The following is a 24,584-nucleotide window of genomic DNA, read 5'->3' on the forward strand; positions in this document are numbered from 1 at the left end:
TCTCCATCTCTGAGCCCAACCACATTTTGAATTTCTGTGTGTTTTCTATGCTTATGGGGGAGGATACTCTCCATAGATGCAGGCAATCGTGGCTCAAGAGTTGGCAGTTCGTCTTGTAATCAGAAGGTTGCCGGTTCGAGCCCCGGCTCCAACAGTCTCAGTCGTTGTGTCTTTGGGCAAGACACTTTACCCGTTGCCTACTGGTGGTGGTCAGAGGGCCCGGTGGCGCCAGTGTCCGGCAGCCTCGCCTCTGTCAGGGCGGCTGGGGCTACAATGTAGCTTGCCATCACCATTAGGGATGGGTATCGAGAACCGGTTCCCACTGTTTCAATTCCTTGGAATTGTTTGCCAGTTTTACAAACGATTCTCTTATTGATTCCAGTCGCCCCGAATGACGTCACCACGTTGCGGAGCGTCATTTACCTGGCAGGAAACATGGCGGCTCAAACGCTAAAAAGTTTGGTTATACTTTACGAGAACGGATGACAACAGGGCAACTTGCAATACTTGCAAAGTAGATATTTCATTTAAGGAAGGAAACACTACGAATATGCAAAAGCATTTGCTCACAGAACACGCGATGACCTTAAATGAATGTTGTGTTTTTAATTCCGCTCCGGACTCGTGAATCTCAACCCAGGAGCAGCGGTAATGTTTGCACGTCCTCTCCCGTTAATGCGGCAGGTAAATAATCAACTAACAGTGCATATTATGTTAGCGCGATCTGCCTTATTACAAAACCTGACATTACTGTGCATTTTGGTGACCATGATGAGAGAGACAGAGTCTGGCTGGCTCAGATGCTGGCAGTTCTCGCTGCAGTCTACCGTTAGCATCTCCTTTCAGGCCAGGATAGACGAATGTCACCGAGCAGTGACTAGGTTTGTGGTAAAAGGCTTGCACCCATTTGCCACAGCAGATGCCCCCGATTTTCGGTAAGTGAATGTGTTTAATTGTAGGGAGGGACATTACTGGATATTCTTGTGCAATTGCTACAGAATAATTTATCTTATACTTTGTTATTACTACATAAGAATATTTATTTTATTGTTTTACATTTACAATTTTTTTTCCCAGGGACCCTGTGACACCACTTTGAAGAGCCGTAGGCTGTGGATCTCTTAAGATCTCACTGTTGGGTTTGTAAGGCCATGTTACTCCTAAATTTCTATCTTGTTCAAAGAGAAGATATAAAACAAAGTTCTAAGCTAATCGACCTTAGTGTTCTCCTTTTTTACAAAGAATCGATAAGAGAATCGAATCGTTAAACAGAATCGAAAATGGAATCAGAATCGTGAAAATCTTATCAATACCCATCCTTAATCACCAGTGTGTGAATGTGTGGATGACTGAATGTGTAAAGCGCTTTGGGGTCCATAGGGACTAGTAGAGCACTATACAAATATAGGCCATTTACCATAAACTGCACATGCTTACAGCCACCACTGCCACTGTGCACTCCAAGGAAATGTGATGCTGTTCTATGAAAGCATTTGTTTGCACGTTTTGACTTCTCGTCTGACCGGCTCCACAGACAAAAGCATAAAAAGAGTCATTGTTAATGTTTCTGCTTCCAGCTGCCTGCCAGCTGTGGTTTTCATAACAGGAAAAATCAAAGTTATAAAAGGTTTAATGCACTGAGTGCTGTCACACTGTGATGCAACACAGACACTTGACATGTTAACCACGTACTGGATTTGACAATCTGACACTTAGTGTGAACTCTTTCATTTTCAGATGAATTTAAAGGGACAACAACCCTTGAACCTTTTTGCTGCCTCGATGGCTGTTATGGTTGAAGAGATGATCCTCTCACTAACTGCGAGGTTTGATTTTCCAGCAGTGAAAGTCAATACTGACACTAATGAACTCACTGAAAATCCTCATAAGATGAAAGAGAGCAGGACGGGAATCTGTTTTTTTAAGGGTCTCATCGTCGCTTGACTAAAGATTTTCACACATTTTATAAAAAGAGATTTTTAACACCACATAACGACTACAACCCTAACTTCACAATGATGACACTGAAATAATGGTGATGATGGTAATAATAATAAAATAGCTAACCCAGAGTCTGGACCTGAATTTAATCGTGAGTCTCTGGGAGATCATCGAGGACAAACCCCAGATACAAACAGGTCTGTAACATCAGGCACTGGTGTACTGAAGACCTGCTGCCTGTGTGAGATAACAGAGGTCACTAAATCTGACCGTGACCTCGAGCACTGTTTGGACCCCTCAGGTGATCAGTGCATGTTTGATTAAACACACTGATCATAAGAGGAGTGATGCTTGTGAGCTGTGGACAGACAGATGATGAGTGTCTCCCCATGATATAAGCTCAGCGATCGCTCAGTCAGGTGAACAGTTGTTCACAGATTTACAGATTTAATTATTCAGATCTACAGCTTGGTGTGTAATCAGTCAGATTAAGTCCTCACGTGTTGCACTAACAGCAGTGACAGCACTGATTCACGGACGTGTGAATCCATGTCATCATCTGTGGACAGTGTGCTGGTCGAGCAGGAAAGGAAGAAGTTGTTTGTGGAAATTCATCCTGTCAGTGCCAAGAACTCTGCTCATCTAAACACGTGTAACAGTGCAACACAACATTTAGATCTGATCATGCCCAGAACTAACACAGGTCAAGAGTTACTCAAACACAAACCACACCCTGTAATGCTTCAACATTAACCATGCTTACAGCATATCCATTCACTGTGGACCCCTCTCTGATTAGAGTGGGCTGTAACAGTGACCCCAAGTGCAAAAGTGTGTTCACTGGCCAAAAACAGCCACAAGGACCAAAGTTCAACACAAACACTTAGAAAAGACCAGAAAATAAAGCTGCATCTGATCCCAGCTTCATTTTTTCCCTCTCCTTTGTTCTGGTCTGGGTTTTCCTAATCAGCGACTGACGTCCATCCTTTATCCTGAGTTTATCTGGGTTATAACAGCTCTGACTGTCTGTGTACGCTCAGTTCAAGTCACAAGAGTTTGACATGAAGGGCACTGGACTCCTTTGGGTTCATCAAGCTGTTTCATTTTATCCCGAGTCCCAGGTTTTTAACCCCTAGAGGAGATCACAGGAACCCCATTGAGGGGTTCCTGAGCGTATGAGACCCACCCTGGAGGCTAATGAATCTAACTGTGGGTAAAATAAAAATCAAGGTGGAATAAAGTCATTAGTCATTAAAGAGCTTCATGAGGAGCAAGAGAAAAGAAGTTGAGCTTCCATCACTGTGAACCAGGATTACCACATGTCCTTATTTATCAGGGACTGCACAGAATTTTGATGTTATTAAATATGATGGAAATGAAATGGCATTGCATTCTGGGAGCTTTTGTCTTTTTTACTGGAGTAGGTTTTCAGTTTTGGACGGGGTGGGGGATTTGGTGTGTGACACAGAGTGTGAGGCATAATTGGATTAAAATAGCTAAAACTGTCAGATAATACTCTAAGAGCCATGCTTGTCTATGAACAGACCCAAACCGAGACTCAGAAACTGTTACCAGAGAGAAAAGAGACTGAAATAAGATTAAAATAAAAGTATTTAAAGATTATGAGACCATAAGACAAAAACTAAGCCTCCTTTTATCATTACTGTAATTTATATTTCTCCTCTATGTGCTAAATGTTAATCTCATGACATGCACAGTTTATCATATTTAGTTAGACATGAAATCAGTGCCCCTCACAAACACAGTGTTGCTTCACATTTACTTTGTTGGCATCTTGTCCCCTGTTATGTTGTAAGTTATAAATATAATGACACACACTCTTAACAGCAGCCAGGACTGGTTGGCAGCTCGTACAGAGCTCCATCACTGCTGTCTCTCCTGTTTCAACCATCAAACATCAGCAGATGTAGTCTGAGTCTGCCTCTCTGTGTGTGTCTGTGTTTGCACTCATTGGGATTTATCTACTTATGGCCGTGAGCCTGAAACAGGACCGGACCCAGGATTCTGGGAAATGTGGCGCAGCTGCTTTGTTTTACCAGTGAACTGCAGTTCTTTGAAAGTTTAACCTATTCAAGAGAAAAAGGACACAATCGTGTTACTGAGAGCTGTGATTTCACAGAAAATTACAAGTGATGAAAGTTTTAATGTGCATGTGAATACTTGCTGAGTGAGTCTGCGCTGTTTCTACTTCCAGAGTTTGGTGTCTCTCGCACACACACACACCCACACACACATGCACACACCCACCCACATACACACACACACGCATATGCACACACACACACACACACACCGGCAGGGAAGACTAGTTTGTTCCTGCTGCAGTCTGTGTCCGACCATCTCGGTGTGCGAGCCTTCTGAGATCTCAGGTTTTGATTTCCGGTTTGCAGGAACTGCTCTGACTTTATTTGGTGCTTTAACTGCAGAGATTTCACCTCCTGACCAGCTGCTGCCGTTCGGATCACAGCGAGGAACAGACTTTATTCACCATCATGATTTTATCGGAGCTTTTATCTTTGCGCGTCTTTCCTCTGATGATGTCTGCAGTAACAGCAGGACATGAAAACGGTAAGAAATCATCAATAACTCTGATCATTTCTCACAGAGTCTCCCTGATACTGTGCTCTGATCTCCTTTATAATTTATACCAGCTGTACATGTCTTCAATACCTTGAATCCAGACTATTGTCTCCCATTCATGTAATTAAAATGTGATGGCGTGCTGTGAACGGGCAGCATGCCTGCTCTCACAGCAGTTTGTGGATCCAGCTGCTCCAGATGTGAACTGACCAAGTGAAAGAACTCACCTACAGTTGAAGACACCAGACATAGTTTTGCATCTATGAGCTCTCTTTATTGTTTTTGAAATTTGGTTTGTTTATAACATTAGACGTTGTGATATGATGAAGGTTTTCTATAAAAACTTGATTCTGTGATCGTTCCCAAAGATGTGACGGGATTATTTACATTTATTTCATGTCCTTCTGTCAAGATTGGTGGGTTTAAAAAAACATAAGAAAATAATTCAAACTTTAATCTGAAGTATATAATGTACCTAATAAAGTGACTCACTGGTCACTTTATTAGGTACACTGTTCAGCTGTTCATAGCAGAAAAGTCACTCTCAATTCTCAAATCACATTAGCCTTTCTCATTGTTCCACACACTGCTGCAGATTTTTGCTACTGTTAATGTTGTAGTGTCTACCTTACAATATAAAGCCCCTCGAGGTGACTGTTGTTGTGATTTTATATAAATAAAATTGAATTGAATTGAATGAACGTCTCATTAGAAACAGATCCTGATCCATCACTTTCCTGGATACTTTCCAGCATCACATTTGTGCTTTCAGTCAAATCACTTCAAACTTCTGTGTATGACAGAGCGCAGCTGTCAGTGTTGGTGCTGAAACTGCCTCTCAGAACAAAACAACATAAACACGTTTATAATAAAGTCACACTATTAAACATCATTAAGGTCATTCATTGTTTATACAGCATACTCCTTTGTAGCATGTCATTTATGAACACAGATTTTTTTCTGACTATGATCGTTACCAACAGATGAATAATCATATCTGTAATTAGAGGTGACACACTAAGGAGGAGTAATGATTTATAGATGACTTGATGAATGATGAATTAAGCACTTTCTAATACCTTACTAATAGCTTAATGATACTTAATGATGCTTAATGATGCTTAATGATACTTAATGATACTTAATAGTGAGAGATTATTATTATTAAAGTGTTGCTGACGCGTTCTCAGAAGAGGTGTAGCTGCAAAAAATAGAAACACAGACTCTCACTCTTGTGTCACAGGTGCCTGACATGGCACTGTAATTACACACAAGCATATGCTATATTTATATATGTATATATGTATATATATATATATTCACCTACCACTTTATTAGGTACACCTGGCTTGTGCAGAACTCCTTCCAAACTCTGGAAAGGTTTCGATGGTGGTGAAAGCTGTATATTTCTCATATATTTATAATTCTGATCTGCTGGGATTTTCCCACACAGTCATCTGTAGGGTTGACAGACAATGGTCCAAAATACAGGAAATATCCAGCGAGCAGCAGTTCTCTGGGTGAAAATGCTTTGTTGGTGCCAGAGGAGAATGGGCAGATCATTTTGAGCTGAAGGCAACAGTAACACAAATAACCTCTCATTACAAACAAGAGATGCAGAAGAGCATCTATGAACTTTAAAGCAGATGGGCTACAGCAGCAGAAGACCAACCAGGTGCCCCTCCTGTGAGATAAGAACCGGAAACTTTCCAAAACTGGACAACAGAAGACTGGGAAAAACACTGTACTCCAGTGACCCGCACAGTCACCAGACCTCAGTCCAGCAGAGCACCTTCGGGTGTGCTGGAACAGAAGCTCTCATCATGGATGCAACAGCTGTGTGATGATGTCACTCTGGACTAAAAAGCATCTTGTTGAAGCAAAAAGAATTAAAGCAACCTCTGAAGGTAAAGGGGGTCCTACCCAGTACATGTAAGGTGTACCTAATAAAGGGGTCGATGAAAGCATATGTGTGTATATATGGTATATGCTTGTGTGTAGGGCTGCCACCATCGATGATTCTAGTAATCGAGAGATCTATCGAGTAATCAGACAAGGAATATTTTTGTCTTATTAATGAGCAATAATAAATATTCAAAAAGTAAAAACACAGCAGAACAAACTGCTCATTGGTTTACAGTTTAGAAATTTAGAAATGTTTATAGTTTAACTTGATACAACATCTGTGTATTAAAATAGAAAACATTTTCTTAAATGCAAAAATATATAAATGATCTCAGGTACAGTCAAAGGTCAAAGCAAAATAAAATAATATATCTTCAATCTGAACTAAGGCACAAAAAATGTAGCTTGACTCTTCTTAGAAAGCTTCCTGACATTAAGAGGAGTCAAGTAGTATTAATTTATAATAATATTTCAGTATCCAATTTAACAACCCTGGTCAGTGGCTCAGAGTCGTCCATGTACATTTTTACTGGCTTTTAAAAACAAACTTTTATTTTATATTTTTAAATATTCATGCAGTTTGATCAATAAAATATTTGAAGTAATTTCACTTTTAATCTGAAAAATGGTACGAAAGACAAATATGGTCTAGTACACCTCATGCCTCATGTCTTTCATCCTGTTTTCCTTCTCTTACCCCAACCAATCACAGCAGATGGCCCCGCCCCTCCCTGAGCCTGGTTCTGCCGGAGGTTTCTTCCTGTTAAAAGGGAGTTTTTCCTTCCCACTGTCGCCAAAGTGCTTGCTCACAGGGGGTCATATGATTGTTGGGTTTTTCTCTGTACCTATGAAGCGCCTTGAGGCGACTTTTGTTGTGATTTGGCTCTATATAAATAAAATTGAATTGAATTGAATTGAATTGAATGCCCCCCTTTAGACTCACCCCTGTTCACCTCCATGTGAAACAGGACGGCTGCCGTCAGCAAGCTGCATAATTTAAACATGTCTCAGACTAAGGTAACAGTTCATCTGCAGATCTGTGTAAAACAAACAGCGGTGGATGGAGCAGCCACAAAGTTTGCTTTTCTGCATGTCAGAGTTTGTTGATCAGGAGCTTTGATGAAGGACTTTAAAGGTTTTAATGTTGATCACAGAACAGCTGCTGTGTTAGAAACACGTTATCTTTAAATCAGCCTGAGCTCTTCGTCTCGGTCTTCACTGTGTGTAAATTCCACGTTAAACTATCACAGCCTCATCATCACTGCTGCTGCTCTTATCAGTGTTTATAAGTGGAGGCTGTTTGGGTTTGATGTTGTCAGACCTTTTTCTGACATGCTGCTCAAAAATATGTTTGCAGGTCTGATTTTAGGCACAAATACGGATTAAACACTCGCTACAGATCCGAGCAATAAACAAAGCATCGAAAGAATTCATGTTGACAATTTTTTATTGAATTTACAGTTTTTCTTGATTGACTTGCCTGCTGCATGACAGCAAAGTCCAAATTTTGCAAACAGTTAAGACACAGACATAAACTCATCATCAAAGTGACACATTTTGTTAGCAAAAGATGGTTCTGACTGAAAAAAAGAACAAACTGTTCTGATGCTCTGTGAGAATCAGATGAGTGGATCAACACACTATCAGATGTCTTTAGCAGTAAAGCCTGTGCAGGAACAATATGAGTGTGTGTGATGTGGAGGAGGAATGTGTTTCTGCTGTGAGAACTGCAGAAACACTGTGATGAGCTGTTTGTTTTAATACTTATCTCTGAATTATCTACATGTTATGTGTTGTTCTGTGTTTAAACATAATGATTTAATATGTTTCATTCTTCAGGGCGAGGAACTGTCGTGGTGGTTGTATCTGAAGGAAACTACATCATCTTACCGTGCTCGCTCAGCTCCCAGGAGAGCCTCGTACGAACACGCTTTGACTGGAAGAAAGACGACGAGAGGGAGGTGTTTGTGTACGACGCCGGCCTCCATCATAATAACAGACGTTCAGGTCAAGACGAGCACTTCAGAGGACGCGTGTCACACTTTTCAGACCAGCTGAAGTTTGGTAACGCCTCCATCATCATCAGAAACACCAAGGTGGTCGACAGTGGAGACTATACCTGTGATTTTCCATTTCATCAGCCTGACAGAGAAACATTTAACATCACCCTCGTTGTTGGTGAGTCTTTCATTTCTGCAATCATCCTAAGAAGTTATTTAAACCTAAAACAGTTAAGAGTGTCCACTTTGTCCTGCTGTGTTCACAGGTGCAGCTCCGAAGCCGTTTGTTGGGATCCTGAACATCAGCGAGGTCGGGGTGCAGCTGAAGTGTGAGGTCAGAGGTGCTTCTCCAAAGCTGAGAGTAGAGTGGAGGGACAGCGATGGGAACATCCTTCCTGCTGAGGAGCCACAGGTGTCACACAGAGGAGAGCGCTATGACATCACCCTCCTCACCACGGTGACCAGGACAAACATAAACCACTTCCACTGCGTAGCCACGCAGGAGGAGCTCAGCCACCGAGCTACTGACGAGATCTTTGTTCCAGGTTTGATTCCCACTCGTCATGTTTCAGTCTGTGATGCTGATGTTTGTGTGTTTTAAACAAAAAGTTTTTATCCTCCTTCCTGATTTCTTTGGTTTTTGCATATTTATCACATTTACATGTTTCAGATCATCGAACAAATATAAATAACAAAGTATAATAAAGTATACACAAAATGCAGTTTTTAGATTATTTATCCAAACACAGACACACACTGTGATTAAGCAAATCTTTTTGGAAAGCTGAGTTTAATTTTCCTATTTTAAGCATGATTGCTGCCAGAGCTGAAATGATTAAAAAAAAATCTCCTGAACAGACAAAGAACATTTCTGACAAAGTGAATTAGACCAAAAGATCTGACAAAGCACGCCACAAATGAAAGTGAAGCTGAGAAACAAAGTCAGTGACATCTATCAGTGGTGTTTGGGTACAAACCCATGTTTAAAGCTTTGTGGCTCACACAAAGAGAGTCATTATCTACAAACGGACAGAAGTTGGAAAAGTGGTGAATGTTCCCAGGAGTAGCCGATCTTCCAAAGTTACTCTAACACCACATCAGTGGCTCATCCAGGAGGTCAATAAAGATCCCAGAACAACAGGCTGCAGTTTAGGAGAACAGACCAGAAAACCCTCCACACTGAAGTGACACACTCTTCATCAGTTATCACAGACGCCTGAGCGCTGCAGAGGGAAATACAAGCAGCTGTTAGGTTTGGGGGAAATTCCTTTTTTCACACAGGTTAAAGGTCAGGGTAGGACGTTTTTGTTCCTTTAATAAATAAAAACATCAGTTTAAGAAAAACTCACATTTTCTGTTTACTTGGCTTATAAAAATAAAACATCAGGGAGGGAAAAAAACTTTTTCACGGGCGTGTTTGTATTTTTTCATTGATGTGGGTTGAAACAAACCTGACCTTTATTGTAACAGCTGGATTGTGTCATGTGTTTCAGACCAGCTGTTTGAGTCCTGCCGTGGAGACACCGTGCTCATTTCATTTGTTTCTGGGATTCTTTCTGCGCTCGTCGTTTTGTGTCTCTGTGTGTGTTTCATCTACACCACAGCGTAACTCGCCTTTAAAGGTAAGTTTGAACATATCCACACCTGTGGACCTCGTCAAGAATGATGCAGTAACAAATAATAGAGACATGAATGAATAAATAACCAAAGAAAGAAAAGCTGACCTCAAGCTGTGAAACAAAAGTCACATTGAGTTTGTTTATTTTGTTTTTTAATGTCCAAAAAGTATCAGATGAGGGAACGGTGAGGGAACAGAGAGGGAACGGTGAGGGAACAGTGTGCAGAGTTCCTGTTTGAAGTACAGATGTATTCATGATAACATGTTTTTATTCTGACCAACAGAATTTATCGTATTTTGTTGTTTTAACGTAATAAAAATTCTCATCTCTACAGGACCAGCATTCTTCACGTGTATGTGTGTGATTTTAAAAGCAGACTTTATGTAATAAGGACTTTTATTTCCTCTTTGCAGCTTCTCAGTGAAACCAGAGACACGATGTTTCTGTGAAAGCTGATTTACAGCAGACTCCAGGCCTCCAGGCTGCAGAAGAAAGTTACTGAGGGAAACAGATTCAGTGAACTGAAATCCTGCGTTTCTTTTGTCTTTATGTTGATCCAGCTTATTGCAGGGAAGGAAATACTCTTGCTTTAATTTATGCCATCTTTTTTAATTGCATTGGGAAGCAGTGCTTTCTATGATGATCATGAAATGTGAAAACTGACACTGCATTTGACATGTTGTTATCAGGAAGTGAACTGTGAAGCATGCAAAAGTGCAGCTGGTTTTAATTCTGTTCGGTCCTGTTACAGGACGTCTGTGAATGTTTTTAGTGTTTGTGCTCCCAGAGCTACTGCTCTCATTATTATTAGTATTGTATGTTTCATGTCTGCAGACAGTCTCAGTCATTAGTCACACAGAAGATCGTTTCACAGGTCGTCCCATCTCAAATCAACGAAACAAACAAACAAACCATATTTGAAGACATGAACGTTGTGCTGTTTATAGACATGTCTCGGTCTATGTTGAATCGCCTTTTTAAAATTCTGTCACCATATAAACTGCTCAAGATCCTTTAAATTTAATGTCTGATACAACGACAGGAGCTCCCCTCCTAAAGGTCCATATTCACAGAGCCATGTTTACATATGTGCACATATACAGTAACTAACTGTGGCTGTGTAAAGTGCAAAATGTACCTCTGCTGTGTGATGTACAACCTTCTTTTCAAAACACGTGTTAGCGACCTCCTCATCATCATCATTCCCCCTCCCACCTCCCATCCTCTGCCCAGTGTTTTCCTGATGAAGGCCACGAGCAAAAACATGTTGACTGAGTAATTCAGTCGTTCTTGTTCCCACAATGCTGCTCGAGCTTCACCTTCTTTAGGCTATCGCTCTTCTTCCTGCACCTTGAGTAATAAGTGAAGTTGTGCCAGAGATCTTTGTGCTTCCATGGGTGTCGTCCTGATCCAGGATCACGTCAGCTCCAGTTTTATCTCTTTACAGTGAAACAGACACTCAGAGCTCCACATGCAAGCTTGATGTGGTCCAAGGATGAGCAACGCCCCTGTTTTTTTACTGTTATTTAGTCTGTGCTGATACTTTAGCTTCCACTCTGTGGAGGCTTGATGCTCATGACTTTTAAACATTAGTTTTCTCTTTTTTGTTGGTGAAATGAATGAATAACCTTTCTTGTGGGACAACTCGTCCCTTCATGATCATGAAAAAACATGAAAAATTGTCTCAACTTAAAAATAAAACCTTTTCTAAACTTTGTTTTTTCTTTTTTAAAGTTAGTTTTCATTCTTGTTGATGATGTTTCTGTTATAACAAAGAGCTGTGTCAGCTTTTTTTAGCGTCTGTTCTTAAATGCTAAATATTATTCCATCTTTCATCCTGCATTCAGCTGTAAAACATCTAAACTCTACATCACAGGCTGACTAAATGTTGCTTTGTTTGCTTTATTTAGAGTTTGATTTTGCCCAGACTTCTGCACATCACTCAATGAATTTATGAATATTAAATGCAGTGCTTTTTTTGGTTTCATTCTCAGTGTATTGGCGCCCTCTAGTGTCCAAAACTCCAGCATGCAGCAAACAGCAATGAGCTAATGAATTAAATGCAGCCTTTACAGTTCCATTAGAAAGACTTGAAGTCTCCTTCTCTCTGTGAGTTGTGCTGGCCTGTGTCCTGCGGTCCGCCTTGCGGGCTGTCCTGTCCCTTCACCTGGCTCTCTGGTTTGTGGTGGGTGCCTCTTCCCTCCAGGATTGGTGGGGGTCCGGGAGTCTGGGGCTCGGGTATCCTGCGCCTTTGGGGGTGGGCCATGGTGCCTGGGTTGTGCTGGCTGGTGCCCTGCCTGGCCTTCAGGTCTGTTCGCTGTCCCGCGGCTTCTGCGGTGTTCGAGGCCCTTCTCTCTGGGTGCCCTTACTACGTCTGTGGGGCGGGGATGTGCTTGTTGGCTTATACTTGATCTCCGTGGTGACTTTAGACACTGGTGCAGACTTTCATTGTTTCTCAGAAAAAACAGAGACATCTGGTGTTCTTGGCTTTGTGGTCTTTACTATTGCTATTTCCTCTCAGTGTGTTGACTTGTTGTTTTCACATTTTATTTTATCCTACCTTATTTCCTTCATCTTTGCTCACGCTTCCAATATTTAAAAACAAACAAACAAGCAAACAAATCAAAAACAAAATGTAAAAATAATGACAACAGCCAAATCAAGCGTCTTAATTACATTCCTGGTTGCATAAAGGTTACTTTGAGTCATTGCTCAAAGTAATGGCATTGCTCATTGTGGTAAATGTTGGTATTACATAAACGTGCAGGGAGGCCCTGGTTTCGCTCAGTTGTCTCTTCACTTTCTGTTTATATCTTTACTTCATTTTTGAAGCTTTAAAACTATTTTTAATCACAGGAATTAACAAAAAAAGTTATTTTAAAGAGTTCTCTCAGAAATCATCTCTGCTGTAAAGCCCTGGAGGCAAATAACTCTTACTACAGTTTTTCCCTCATGTTTTTGAACATGAATCAGTTCTCTACCTTCAGCGCTCAGCAGAGCTGCAGATCAGCTCTAACTGCAGTCCAGACCCTGATGTGAGAGCAAACCAAGACCAAGGAAGGGCCTGAGCTACTCGGCTATAAATAAATACCGAGAAAAATGTATAATTCAAAAATTGCTTAAATGAATAGTAAGTTTTTCTTAAACTGCAGGAGTGTTTACTTTGAAGCTGACACTCTTTACGTTAATGGTCAGGAGTTTAAAATAAATCAAATGCAAAACTTATTAAGTTTTGATGACAGGGCTGCACCGAGCATAGCACACAGAAACGAAAAGATCTCATTAAAGATTTTGCTTCGACAGACAATTACAAGCTTTTTTGTGGTTTTTCATTTGCTTTTCTTAAATTCATGACAATTAAACAATAAATAATGCGTTTTTTTTCTAAATGAAATTTTTTTTTAAACAACAACAACAACCTGTAAACAGGTTGTAGAATAATCCACTGAACTTTCAAAGTAAGAGTACGTTGAAATGCCTAAAAAAGAAAAGCCTAAAGTCTCGGTGTGGGAGACACGTGGAGCTTGAGTTCTTCATTACCTCAAAATCATCCTTGATTTTATTCAGCTGAGTTTAAATAATGACTTTGATCATAACAGCGTCAGGCTGCTGTGTGAATGTAACAGTAACACAATCATGTTTAAGCAGCTTTCACAGAGCTGTCCACATGCTGGTCAGATATTTGAGATATTTGAGGTTTTTGTTTGTGGTTTTGGAAGGATGAGGACCGGAGGTGGACTCTGACCAGAACCTGTGCAGGTAAAGATCTTCTCTGGACTCATGCTTTCTGTGTTTATTGGGCGGCGACCAGCATTAATTTTTGCAACGGGCCCGCGCATGTTTAAATATGACATGCCCACAGTGAACTTCTTGGAAATGTGATGCTGTTTTGTTTCAGTGAACTGCACTTCTCTGGAAACAGGCGGTTTTACATGTTCCTCTGTCATCCAACCAGCTCGACTGACAAAGGACAGGATGGAATATTATTACTAACAGCTATGACTTGATGCACGCATGAAAAATCTGAAGTAACGAAAGGTTGACTCAATGTGTGACGATGGTCTGCACTGCATATTTTTCTCTCCAGTCTGTTGAGGCAGAGTTTCAGACACACACACACACACACACACACATACCAGGGAAGAGCTGCTCCTATTCCTGCTCCAGCCGGTGTCACACTGGACTCAAAGACTCGTGAACTCCTGGGATTTTTTTGGATTACATTTTTTTGGGATTTGCAGGAAGTGCTCACTCACTTTTAGAGATTTCAGCAGCTGCTGTTTGGATCGCAGGGAGGAACAGACTTTATTCAGCAACATGTTTTTTATCGGAGCTTTTATCTCTGAGCCTCTTCGCTCTGACGGTGTCTGCGGTAACAGCAGGACATGAAAACAGTAAGAAATCATCAGTAACTGTGATCATAGCGTCTCGCTGAGAGTGTGTTCTGATCTCCTTTATAAAGTGAACAAACTCAGAGCTTCACAGCAACTGTTTAAACTCACCTGCAGTCAAAGACAGAACCTGCCTGCCCCATTTGCTATTACAATATAAATATTAATAAAATATATATTAATAGTCACATATGATAAATGCTCACTTCAGAGAGAAGGATGAGTCTTAGTTTGTCTGTTTTATATTCCCTTTTTAAAATCAAAAGGCTTTATTTGTTATGAAAAAAAGAAAATAAATTTGGTGGGATTAAAGGAACAAACAAACATCTGTGGGGTTTACCGAGAATCATTCGAAAAAGAGAAACTGTCCCATGAGCTTCCAAAAGGTTGTTTCTGTTCATCTGGACATTTTCAGTGGGAGAAACGTTTCGTCATCATCCAGGTGACTTCTTCAGTCTCAGCTGACTGCAGGTTTCCCCAATCTTATCAATGGTAGATTTGCATAAGGAGTGAAACCAGCCCACTGAAGGAACAATGGGCTGGGAGGTCAGATGAACAGAATCAACTTTTTCGGATTTACTTACCTGAATAATTGAGCATGCATTAAAACTGCAGTTCTCTGGGTGAAATGCCTTCATGATGTCAGAGAAGAATGGCGAGGAAGGCAACTGTAACCTCTCGTTACAACCAAAGTGGGCAGGCGAGCATCTCTGAACACACATTGGACCTTGAAGATGGGCTGCAGCAGCAGAAGAGCACACTGGGGCCCGCTGTTAGCAAAGAACAGGAAGCTGAGGCTAAACTGAGCAAACAGCAGAATAGAAAAACGTTGCCTGGTGTGATGAGACTTTATTTCTGCTGCCATGTTTAGATGGAGGGTCAGAATATGGGTTAAAAAAAGAAAGCATGGCTCCATCCTTCCTGGTATTGTTCCGGTTGCTGGTGGTGTGGGTCTCTGTACCAGCGTCATTACAACTCCACGCTGCCTACTTGAGTTTTGTTGCTGACCGTGTTTATAGATTAATGACTACAGTGCACCGTCTCCAGATGGCTGCTTCCAACAGGACAACACTTGAGGCTTAAAGAAGCTTAAACCATCTCCAACTGGTTTCTTGAACATGATGATAAGATCAATGTACTCGAATGACCTCCACAGTCACCAGATCTCAGTTGAGCAAGGCACCTTTGGGGTGTGGTATAATAGGAGATTCACATCATATAAGAAAAGCTGACAAGTCTGCAGCAGCTGTGTGATGCTAACACATCAACATGGACCAGAACCTCTGAGAAATTAGCTTGTTGACTCTGCGCCATTAACAGCTCTGAAGGTAAAGACGGTCCAAGTTAATAAGAGCAACGTTTCCCTAATAAAGCTGCTGCAGGAGGCATGCATGCTTTCTGGATTGATAATGTTTGGTTTCTATGTTCTTGGTTGTGGGGTGTGTGCTCCCCACACTCACCTGTTCACTTCACCTGGGGTTTGACGAACATGAAGGTAGAGTGAGCACAGGAGGAGTCTGTGTGCTTGATGGTTTTTACACTCATGCTAACTTCCTTAAAATGATTTGGTCATGTGACTCACATCTGTCATGAGTTCAAATGCTGAATAAAACTGTTTCCTAACTCGGTTATAAACTTGTTTCAGTTGAGATGATGTGTTTACGAGCTACTTATTTTATATTTAGCTCTATATTATTCATGTTGTGTTCACATGAGGTTTAAACTGTGATTCATTCTTTAGGAACCGTGATGGTGGTGGCATCTGAAGGAAGTTACATCATCTTGCCGTGCTCGCTCAGCTCCCAGGAGAGCCTCGTACAAACGCGTTTTGATTGGAGGAAAAACGACCACAGGGAGGTGTTTGTGTACGATGCTGGACTTCATTACAATAACGGCCTGCGAGGTCAAGACGAGCACTTCAGAGGACGCGTGTCACACTTTTCAGACCAGCTGAAGTTTGGTAACGCCTCCATCATCATCAGAAACACCAAGGTGGCCGACAGTGGAGACTACACCTGTGATTTTCCATTTCATCAGCCAGAAACGTTTAACGTCACCCTCGTTGTTGGTGAGTCTTTCATTTCTGAAAACAAACTAAAGACCAAGTTTAAAAAGCGAAACACATGTGAACTTTTATAACAGACAAGAGGTGAAATATTCCTTTTTTACCACAATACTGATATAAAAACATTATACTGATTTGATATCAGTAATATTTGGTGTTTTCTGCTGTTAATAACAAAAGAAATCAAGTGTGTCGATCATGCTCCACTCTTAGTAATGTTAGTGTTGGTTCAAACTTTGTGGGGAAAGTGATCGCAGATATTTATCTCCTGATGCCTCTGCTTGTTCTCGGGATGAGAACAGGGTGTGTTCAGACAGGCTGGCTGGTAGGAAAACAAATCAGCAGAAACAAATCTTGTTCTACATTCCTCAGATTCAACAGTCCTGTGTCCTGTAACCCACTGCAGACGTGTGTGTCATGAAGCAGGAAGACCAACGACGCAGAACTTTTCCCTGTTTCACTGAAGACAGTTTAAAGCTACTTAGCTTCTTGTTCTGACTCGTGTTTCACTGAGTGAGAATCACCCGCCCTGCTGCTGTGTCCACAGGTGCAGCTCCGAAGCCGTTTGTTGGGATCCTGAACATCAGCGAGGTCGGGGTGCAGCTGAAGTGTGAGGTCAGAGGTGCTTCTCCAACGCTGAGAGTAGAGTGGAGGGACAGCGATGGAAACATCCTTCCTGCTGAGGAGCCGCAGGTGTCACACACAGGAGAGCGCTATGACATCACCCTCCTCACCACGGTGACCAGGACAAACAGCAGCCTCTTCCACTGTGTAGCCACACAGGAGGAGCTGGGCCACCGAGCTGCTGACGAGATCTTTGTTCCAGGTTTGATTCCCGTGTTTTTATGGATGTGCTTTCATTGATCACAGACTAAATTATTATTTCTGGGTTGAAAGCAGCACTTTGTGCATGTTGGTGGTGTCGTGTGTTTCAGACCAGCTGTTTGAGTCGTGCGGTGGAGACATCGTGCTCATAGTTTCATTTGTTTGTGGGATTCTCTCTGCGGTCGTGCTGATAGCTGTGTCTGTGTGTTTCCTCTACTTTACAGTGTAATCGTACATGAAGGTGCGTTTGAAAGATGGATTATATCAACATCTCTGTAATCTGTCGACATGACTGTACCGCAGATATTAATTTTTGTTTTATTTTCTTATTCACAGCTCCCTCTTTGTTGGGTCTTTTATTCTGTGTGTGTGTGTGTGGGGGGGGGGGGGGGGGGGGTATATATACTTCAATTCATTTCTCAGAAAAGGACTTTCTATACAGCATTTACAATAATTTTTTATCATTTTTTTTGTTTCTCCAAATTGACCATAGTGGTGATGTTGCCTTAAATGTAATTTCTTTGTCACTGAACAAACACACAACAGTTTGTCCTGTTGTGTGTTTGATTGTGCTGAAATGTAAAGCAGGAACTATTTGATGTGTTCAGGTTCAGGGTTGATTGTCTGCAGTTTGGTCCGTTGATGTTTTGTAGGTTTTTATCCGTGAACCCGGGGAAAAATAGGAGTTGCTACAGAAACAAACAAAAGTGATATTTCATTTCATTTAATTGTTTATTTCACACTTTCTGTTGTTGTTGTTTTAATGACCAAAATGAAAAGTATCAGATTCGGGAAGTTTGCATTGTGCCGTGATGTGTTTAAAACAGGAGGTTAACTGGTGTGAGTGTGAGTGCTTGTCTGTCTCTGTGTTGGCCCTGTGACTGCTGATCTGTCCTGGGTTAACCCCGCCTCTCGCCCTGTGGATGCTGGGATAGACTCCACCCCCTGCGTCCCTGAGGAGGATGAGCAGAGGAGGAGGGATAGTTGTTTCTCCTGCTAACAGGTGATGTGTGACTTGTTGTGTTTCTTTATTGAACATGAACATGTTATAGATGCAGATTAATAATCCTCACAGCTGCTTCTGCTCACTGGGTTCATTGTTAACATTAAAGTCTTTCGAGTTAAAGAGTTTCACTCACAGTCCAGTGGCTTTAAATGAGATGCAGATAATTCTCAGCTTTTTGGGAGCTCCATTTATCACATGTATGTGTTAATGTAAAAGTTGCCTTTGTGTAATATTTACTTTGATCTCTTGTTTGCAGATTCTTAGAGAAACCAGAGTGATGATCCTTCTAAGGATCTTTGTAACGGTGACACGGAGCCGCCACATCAGACACTCAGAAGAAACTTAGATTCTCTGTTCAGGACAACAGATTCATACGTCAGAGAAATGAAATCTTTACTTTTACTCTTGTCTCATATTGAGTCAGCGTGAAGGAAATGCTGCTGTTTTATATTTATTTTAAAATTATGGCTCATGATGAAATGAATGTTTTTTTATTGTCACATGAAGCAGTGACTTCCATGATGCTCATGATACATGAAACTTGATACTGGCTGTTGTTACTGGGAAATGAACACTAAGCTACAGTAAAGTCCAGCTTTGCTGTGCACTTTAATGTTTGTGCTCTCACACTGTCATTACCTTATTAATGCTACGTTTCATATCTGCAGTCAGATAATGTTAACATTCATTTACACAGCAGACTCTCGAGCTGTTTCATTTAATTAAGACAAATATGGCCTTCATCTTTTATTCATTCTCTTATTTCTCATGTGCAGATTTGAAATTTTGTATAAAATGTTTCCTTCTGATTTAAAGATTATTTGCTGCTGTTCATAAACCTGAAGTAGAGCAGCAGGACAGTGATGGAAACATCCTTCCTAATGAGGAAGTTGCTGAGCAAGTCTTGACTTGTATGTTAGGTTTTTTCATCCTCTTGAAAATTTATTCTTCTTTCTAAAGTCTTTAAAAGAGAACATTTTCTGTCCTTAAAACATTTTTGGAATATTTACTTAAGCCACGTATGACTGACCCGTGAATCTTTCAAGCCTAAATTGTAACTGTGTGTGTGTATAGGTACGTTTATCTCTGAGGCAGAACGCATTATAACACTTCTTTTTTTAACTCCCAAAAGTCAAAAAAAGTAACTACAAACAGTTCAGACAACGACATTTCTGTGTTTTTCACTGACTGAGCAAAGAAAAAATAGTGATGATCAAAAATGTAAAAAATAAAATAAAATCAGAGGTTTAAATAAATTGTTCTCTTGTGTGTCTGCAGCTCAGACGCAGTCTCCTACACTCAGCACAAACTTCAGACTCAGATGATTTCCCTCGTTTTGTTTTCACTGATTCATTTACAGTGTTGGGACTAACGGGTTATGAAGCAAAGTGTTACAGTAACTACGTTAATATTGTGGTAACTAGTTATTATGCCAAAATCAGGAACGCGTTAATCGTTACTGGGATTTAAATGGTAAATGGCCTCTATTTGTATAGCGCTTTTACTAGCCCCGCCTAAGGACCCCAAAGCGCTTTACATACCCAGTCATCCACCCATTCACACACTGGTGGAGGCAAGCTACAATTGTAGCCACAGCTGCCCTGGGGCAGACTGACAGAAGCGAGGCTGCCATATCGTGCCATTGGCCCTTCTGGCCAACACCAGTAGGCGGTAGGTGAAGTGTCTTGCCCAAGGACACAACGACCGAGACTGTCTGAGCCGGGGCTCGAACCGGCAACCTTCCGATTACAAGGCGGACTCCAAACTCTTGAGCCACGATCGCCCAGTCGTTATAGGGCTTTGGAGTTGACGTAACACCGCAGTGCATTGTGGGAGTGCAGCACCATATTGTGCTGCACTCATACAGTATGCCCACTTAGGCAATCCATTGATATCAGTTGTTCAGTCTCTGTTACATAGTCTGTCAGATGCTTTAACCACCACAACCACCAATTCTTCAGTCGTACATATTGTGTAGTGTTATCATGCGACGGGACATGCATGTATTCACGGAGGGAGGGTGTAACCCAGAGTAAAATCTGTTTTACTAGATTTTAGTGATTTCCTGCACTTATTTCCTGCTATTGAACACATCACAAGTACATGACTCCAACCACATGACTTTGCTCAGCCAATCGGATGGCATGTGGGTCATAGTAAGCCTGTCCCGGCTTCCTCCCATCAAATGCGTGGAGGCAAGCCAGGTGACAGAGCTGTTGCAGGTTTGTATTGGCAAACACTTGCTTTTCCCGTTTTAATGCATTTTTTTCACAAACTGTGAGCCAGCGCCATAGTGTTGTTGTGCACTGAACAGAACGGAATTGGTGAGTTTGAACTTTTAATTGACTGTTTGTACCAGCTGACGCTAATTGGCTGCTGCAGGTCCAAACAATTTGATTTTGATTTGACCGATATTTGTTGAGTAAAAATGTTGTGAAGCTATATAGTATGTATATAGTAGTTGAAATGTTTCAGTTAGTGATGGGTAGATGAGGCCTCGTCAAGCGTTTCAGCACATTCTCCAAACTGTATCGATACTGTGTCGACACAGTGTTGCTGTTTTGCTCCATACTGACACCTGCTGGACCTTAGATATCATTGCAGGCAACTTACTTGAGACTCACAACAGACACTGATTCAATGACCTAGTCAGACGTGTATACACTGTAAGGTATTGTACTTTCCATGGAATCATTTTATATCTTTTTCATTTCAAACATTATAGACATATTTAAAATATATTGTGAATGACATTAAGTGAAAATTAAAATGAAAGTATTGTGAATGTAATCTTATCCATTTAAATGTAATTGACTCAGAGTTTATTATAAATTTCTATTCAGAAAAATAGCTTTATCCAATGTTTTTGCATTCAGTCTATTGCGTTTATTTGACACCATTTCCCCAGCTTTGGAAAACACACGCTCACAGGGCACAGATGAAGCTGGGGTACACAAAAACTGTTAAGCCAGGTGGGAAAGGTTCGGATAAGATGTCTTTCTATTCCCCCTGTACGTTAAAGGATCCTCTGATCTTGGAATATTTCTCTCCGACACTCTCCACAATACTAAGGGGTTGGCATTCCTTTATAATAAAATTCAGGGCTGCCTGGCCCTGAACAGTCTTCCTAGATGCTTGATTTCAAAATAACAAAACACTTATTAATAGAAAAAAAATGATGATAAAGCTGTTCAGTGTCAATATAGGCCTACCTGTGTTCATTCTCGGTGTGTTTGTCTCCTCATTTTCATGTTTGACTCTGTAATGCTTAAACACTGAGGAGGTGCTTTTGTTTGTGTAAGAAGCTCCGCAGAACAGATGCGACATTTAACCTGCATAAAATGAAATAAATAATTTACACTGCAAGTCACATTGCTGTTTTTCCTGTTCTGATAGATTACACTGAAACAAAGACAAACAGTTACCTTATTGCAGTTAAAAGATCAAAATGATCCCACACAGCAGAAACTTTTCTTTTTCTTTCGGGCTCCATTTTGTTATGGAGATGTGAGAGATACAGATATTGATGGGGTCGGGTTATATTAAAAAGTATAAATTGTTATGCTTTGTTCATTGGTTCAAAGGTACCCCACACTTTTTTTTGCTTGTTTGTTCTGGTGTATTTTTCATTTGAACTGTTATTCTGCCAGAGTACTCATATTTACAAGATGGCATTGAACGCCTCATGGGTGTGTCAGGAAAACTCTTGTGTACGTATGTTCCTTGAAGGGGTTGTGGAGTCGTTCTTTTTCCACCGCAGCAAAGGGCTAGGAGTTGAAGAGGAGCTGCTGTATGTTTTGTCATTTACCTGATTGTGAAATAAAGCACATGCAGTGAGAAAGCAACTCCCGGAGTCATCCCTGCCTTAAAGCTGCAACAGAGAGATGTGTGTTTCTTTTTTACCTTTGCGAGAGTAATTTTGTGTTTTGTTTTTTTTTTTTGTTTTTTTTTTTGTTTTTCCGTTGGCAGATGCGGATGCGGTACCTTTTAAACACAGTTTGACACGTGACTTTTTCTTAAAGCGACGCACGCACCGATACAGGCTTCGCTCTGTGAGTTTGATACATGCGTCGGTGCGTCAGTGTTGCTGGACCCATCACTAGTTTCAGTTAAATCCTTATTGGTCAAATGTACTGTTTGTTTATTTATTTATAAATTGTGTACACAGGAACAAGAATAACTTAATGTATTTAGCTCAGTTGGCTGAAATTTTTGTATTATTCTTGTGATTTCTTATTGGCCTTGTTTATTTAATGCAGGCCAGGTGAACCTCTTTGCGTATGAAAAAGGATGGCGAGCCAATGAACGGCTAGGAGCAGGACTCATTCTGCATTGAAGCTTCCACTGGTTGGGTAGGAAGCTGTCAAAGACGACGCTCTGTCCCCATTTTCCAAACACACTTATTTCCACAATCATACACACCATCCCCCCCCCGTTTATGGACAATAGCGCGTGGACATCTCTCATGGACATCCAGATAAAACTTATGGACTTCAGTGTGGATCAGTGGTTTTGATGTTAACATGTGTTATTTATGGGGAACTGTTTTTTTTGAGAATCTATATTGCTTGGTATAAGCCAGAAGACTTTGCTTATTTGTCTTTGTGCACCCCCACTGGGTTTTTGATTTATTGAATAGCTGCAGCAGGAGTGGTTAAAGTTTTCCTTTTCTTTTCTTATTTTTCTTTGGGTTTTGGTTAAATACATGGTACCTGCAAAAGCATTTTGTGTTGTGTGTATTTATTAATTACTGCCCATCAGCTCCAGTAGCATTCCTAAATTCACTGATTAATAATAACCATAATATTTCAATTAATACCTAGCCTGTATTAATTCATTAGCGCTTCATCAGTGTTACATTTGTCATCCCCACAAACTCACTCAAAAGCTGGCAACACTCAGCCTACACACCACCCTATGTGACTGGCTACGGGATTTGTTGACTAGCAGGCCCCAGTCCGTCAGGATCAGCAACTGGACTTCAGCCAGCATTGGTACTAACACTGGCGTTCCACAGGGTTGTCCTCAGTCCCATCCTCTACATCCTGTACGCCCACGACTGTGTCACCTCCAATAGGGATAACACCATACAAAAGTTCGTGGACGATATCTCATCAATATTCGCATCACTGGTGGGGACGAGGTGGCCGGTCTGGTGTCATAGTGTGAGGACAACAACCCCACCCTCAACACTGATAAGACAAAAGAGATGATAGTGGAACGAGGAAAAAGAGGAGGCCTCACCAGCCGCTGTTTATCGGGGAGCTTGAAGTGGAGAGGGTGAGCATTGTGCAGCTGCCTTATGGAAAGCACATTGACCACCTGCATCACTGCATGGTACGGCAGCACTACTGCTATGGACCACAAACGCCTGCAGAGAGTGATAACAACTGCGGAGGAGATCAGCAGGACCCCATCTCTGCAAAGCATCTACCATCACAGTCCAGAGGAGAGCTGCCTCCATCCTCAAAGACCCCACACACACCCAACAAGGACTGTTCACACTTCTGCTCTCAGACGAAGGTTCAGTGTGAAATCCAGAACATCCAGACTCAACAACTCCTTCTTCCTCACTGCTATCAGACTCCTGAACAGCTGACCTATTTTAACAGTAACAATAATTTTTGCACATCAGGTGATCTCACATATCAACCAGCGTATTAAGCTCATAGCTCTTTTGCACATAAATCTATTTAATACTTCAGTTTTTCTTTTTTGTCTCTGTTTATTTATTCATGCTATTTGTATTGTATCTATTGTGCATATTAACCAGCATCTGTGTGGACAGCAGAGAAGGAGTTTCATTGTACAGAGAAATGCTTTTTCTTGGTACACACGACAATAAACGCTTTAAATCTTTGAATCTTTCTGACAGACTTGTAAACCCAGCATTCCCGTATATGAAGACACTAAACACCTAAAAGTTTGAGTTTGATAACAAATATAGATTTTTAGAAGGAACATTTCCCATTTTTTTTTCCTGTTGGATTCAAACAATCTTGGAACTTTTATTCTCCAAGTATGAATATGTAATCCTCAAACTGGACACTTATTCACACTGTGATGTTTATATTAAATTTGGTGGTAAACTAAACATACGTTTAAATTCTGTTTTTGTATTTAATATTTACTGTCAGACTGTTAGAGCACAGACCCTCAGATTTAAAATCAGATAATTTCAGATGATTACCTGAATCTAGCAGAAGCAATGTGTAATTTCCAATTTAAATA

The 24,584-nt window shown here is 41.0% G+C and overlaps 1 protein-coding gene across 5 annotated transcripts; it reads left to right on the plus strand.

Annotated features, from left to right (window-relative positions):
• The first annotated feature begins 4,254 nt into the window (after positions 1-4,254).
• LOC102079405 (butyrophilin subfamily 2 member A2) lies at positions 4,255-17,735 on the plus strand. 5 transcript variants are annotated; one of them, XM_019355969.2, is made up of 5 exons: positions 4,255-4,530; positions 8,287-8,625; positions 8,705-8,992; positions 9,941-10,069; positions 10,480-11,761. In XM_019355969.2, the coding sequence occupies exons 1-4, from the start codon at positions 4,455-4,457 to the stop codon at positions 10,054-10,056; spliced, it is 819 nt and encodes a 272-aa protein (XP_019211514.1). In that variant the 5' UTR covers positions 4,255-4,454; the 3' UTR covers positions 10,057-10,069; positions 10,480-11,761. The 5 variants fall into 5 exon arrangements, with proteins under 5 accessions (XP_019211514.1, XP_005456503.1, XP_019211515.1 ...); XM_005456446.4 differs by having other exon boundaries at positions 4,257-4,530; positions 8,714-8,992; XM_019355970.2 differs by lacking the exons at positions 8,287-8,625; positions 8,705-8,992; positions 9,941-10,069; positions 10,480-11,761 and adding exons at positions 16,199-16,525; positions 17,070-17,348; positions 17,458-17,588; positions 17,684-17,735 and having other exon boundaries at positions 4,261-4,530.
• The last annotated feature ends 6,849 nt before the right edge of the window (positions 17,736-24,584 follow it).

The sequence above is a fragment of the Oreochromis niloticus genome, unplaced genomic scaffold, assembly GCF_001858045.2.
Source record: "Oreochromis niloticus isolate F11D_XX unplaced genomic scaffold, O_niloticus_UMD_NMBU tig00003224_pilon, whole genome shotgun sequence".
NCBI classification, from domain to species: domain Eukaryota; kingdom Metazoa; phylum Chordata; class Actinopteri; order Cichliformes; family Cichlidae; genus Oreochromis; species Oreochromis niloticus.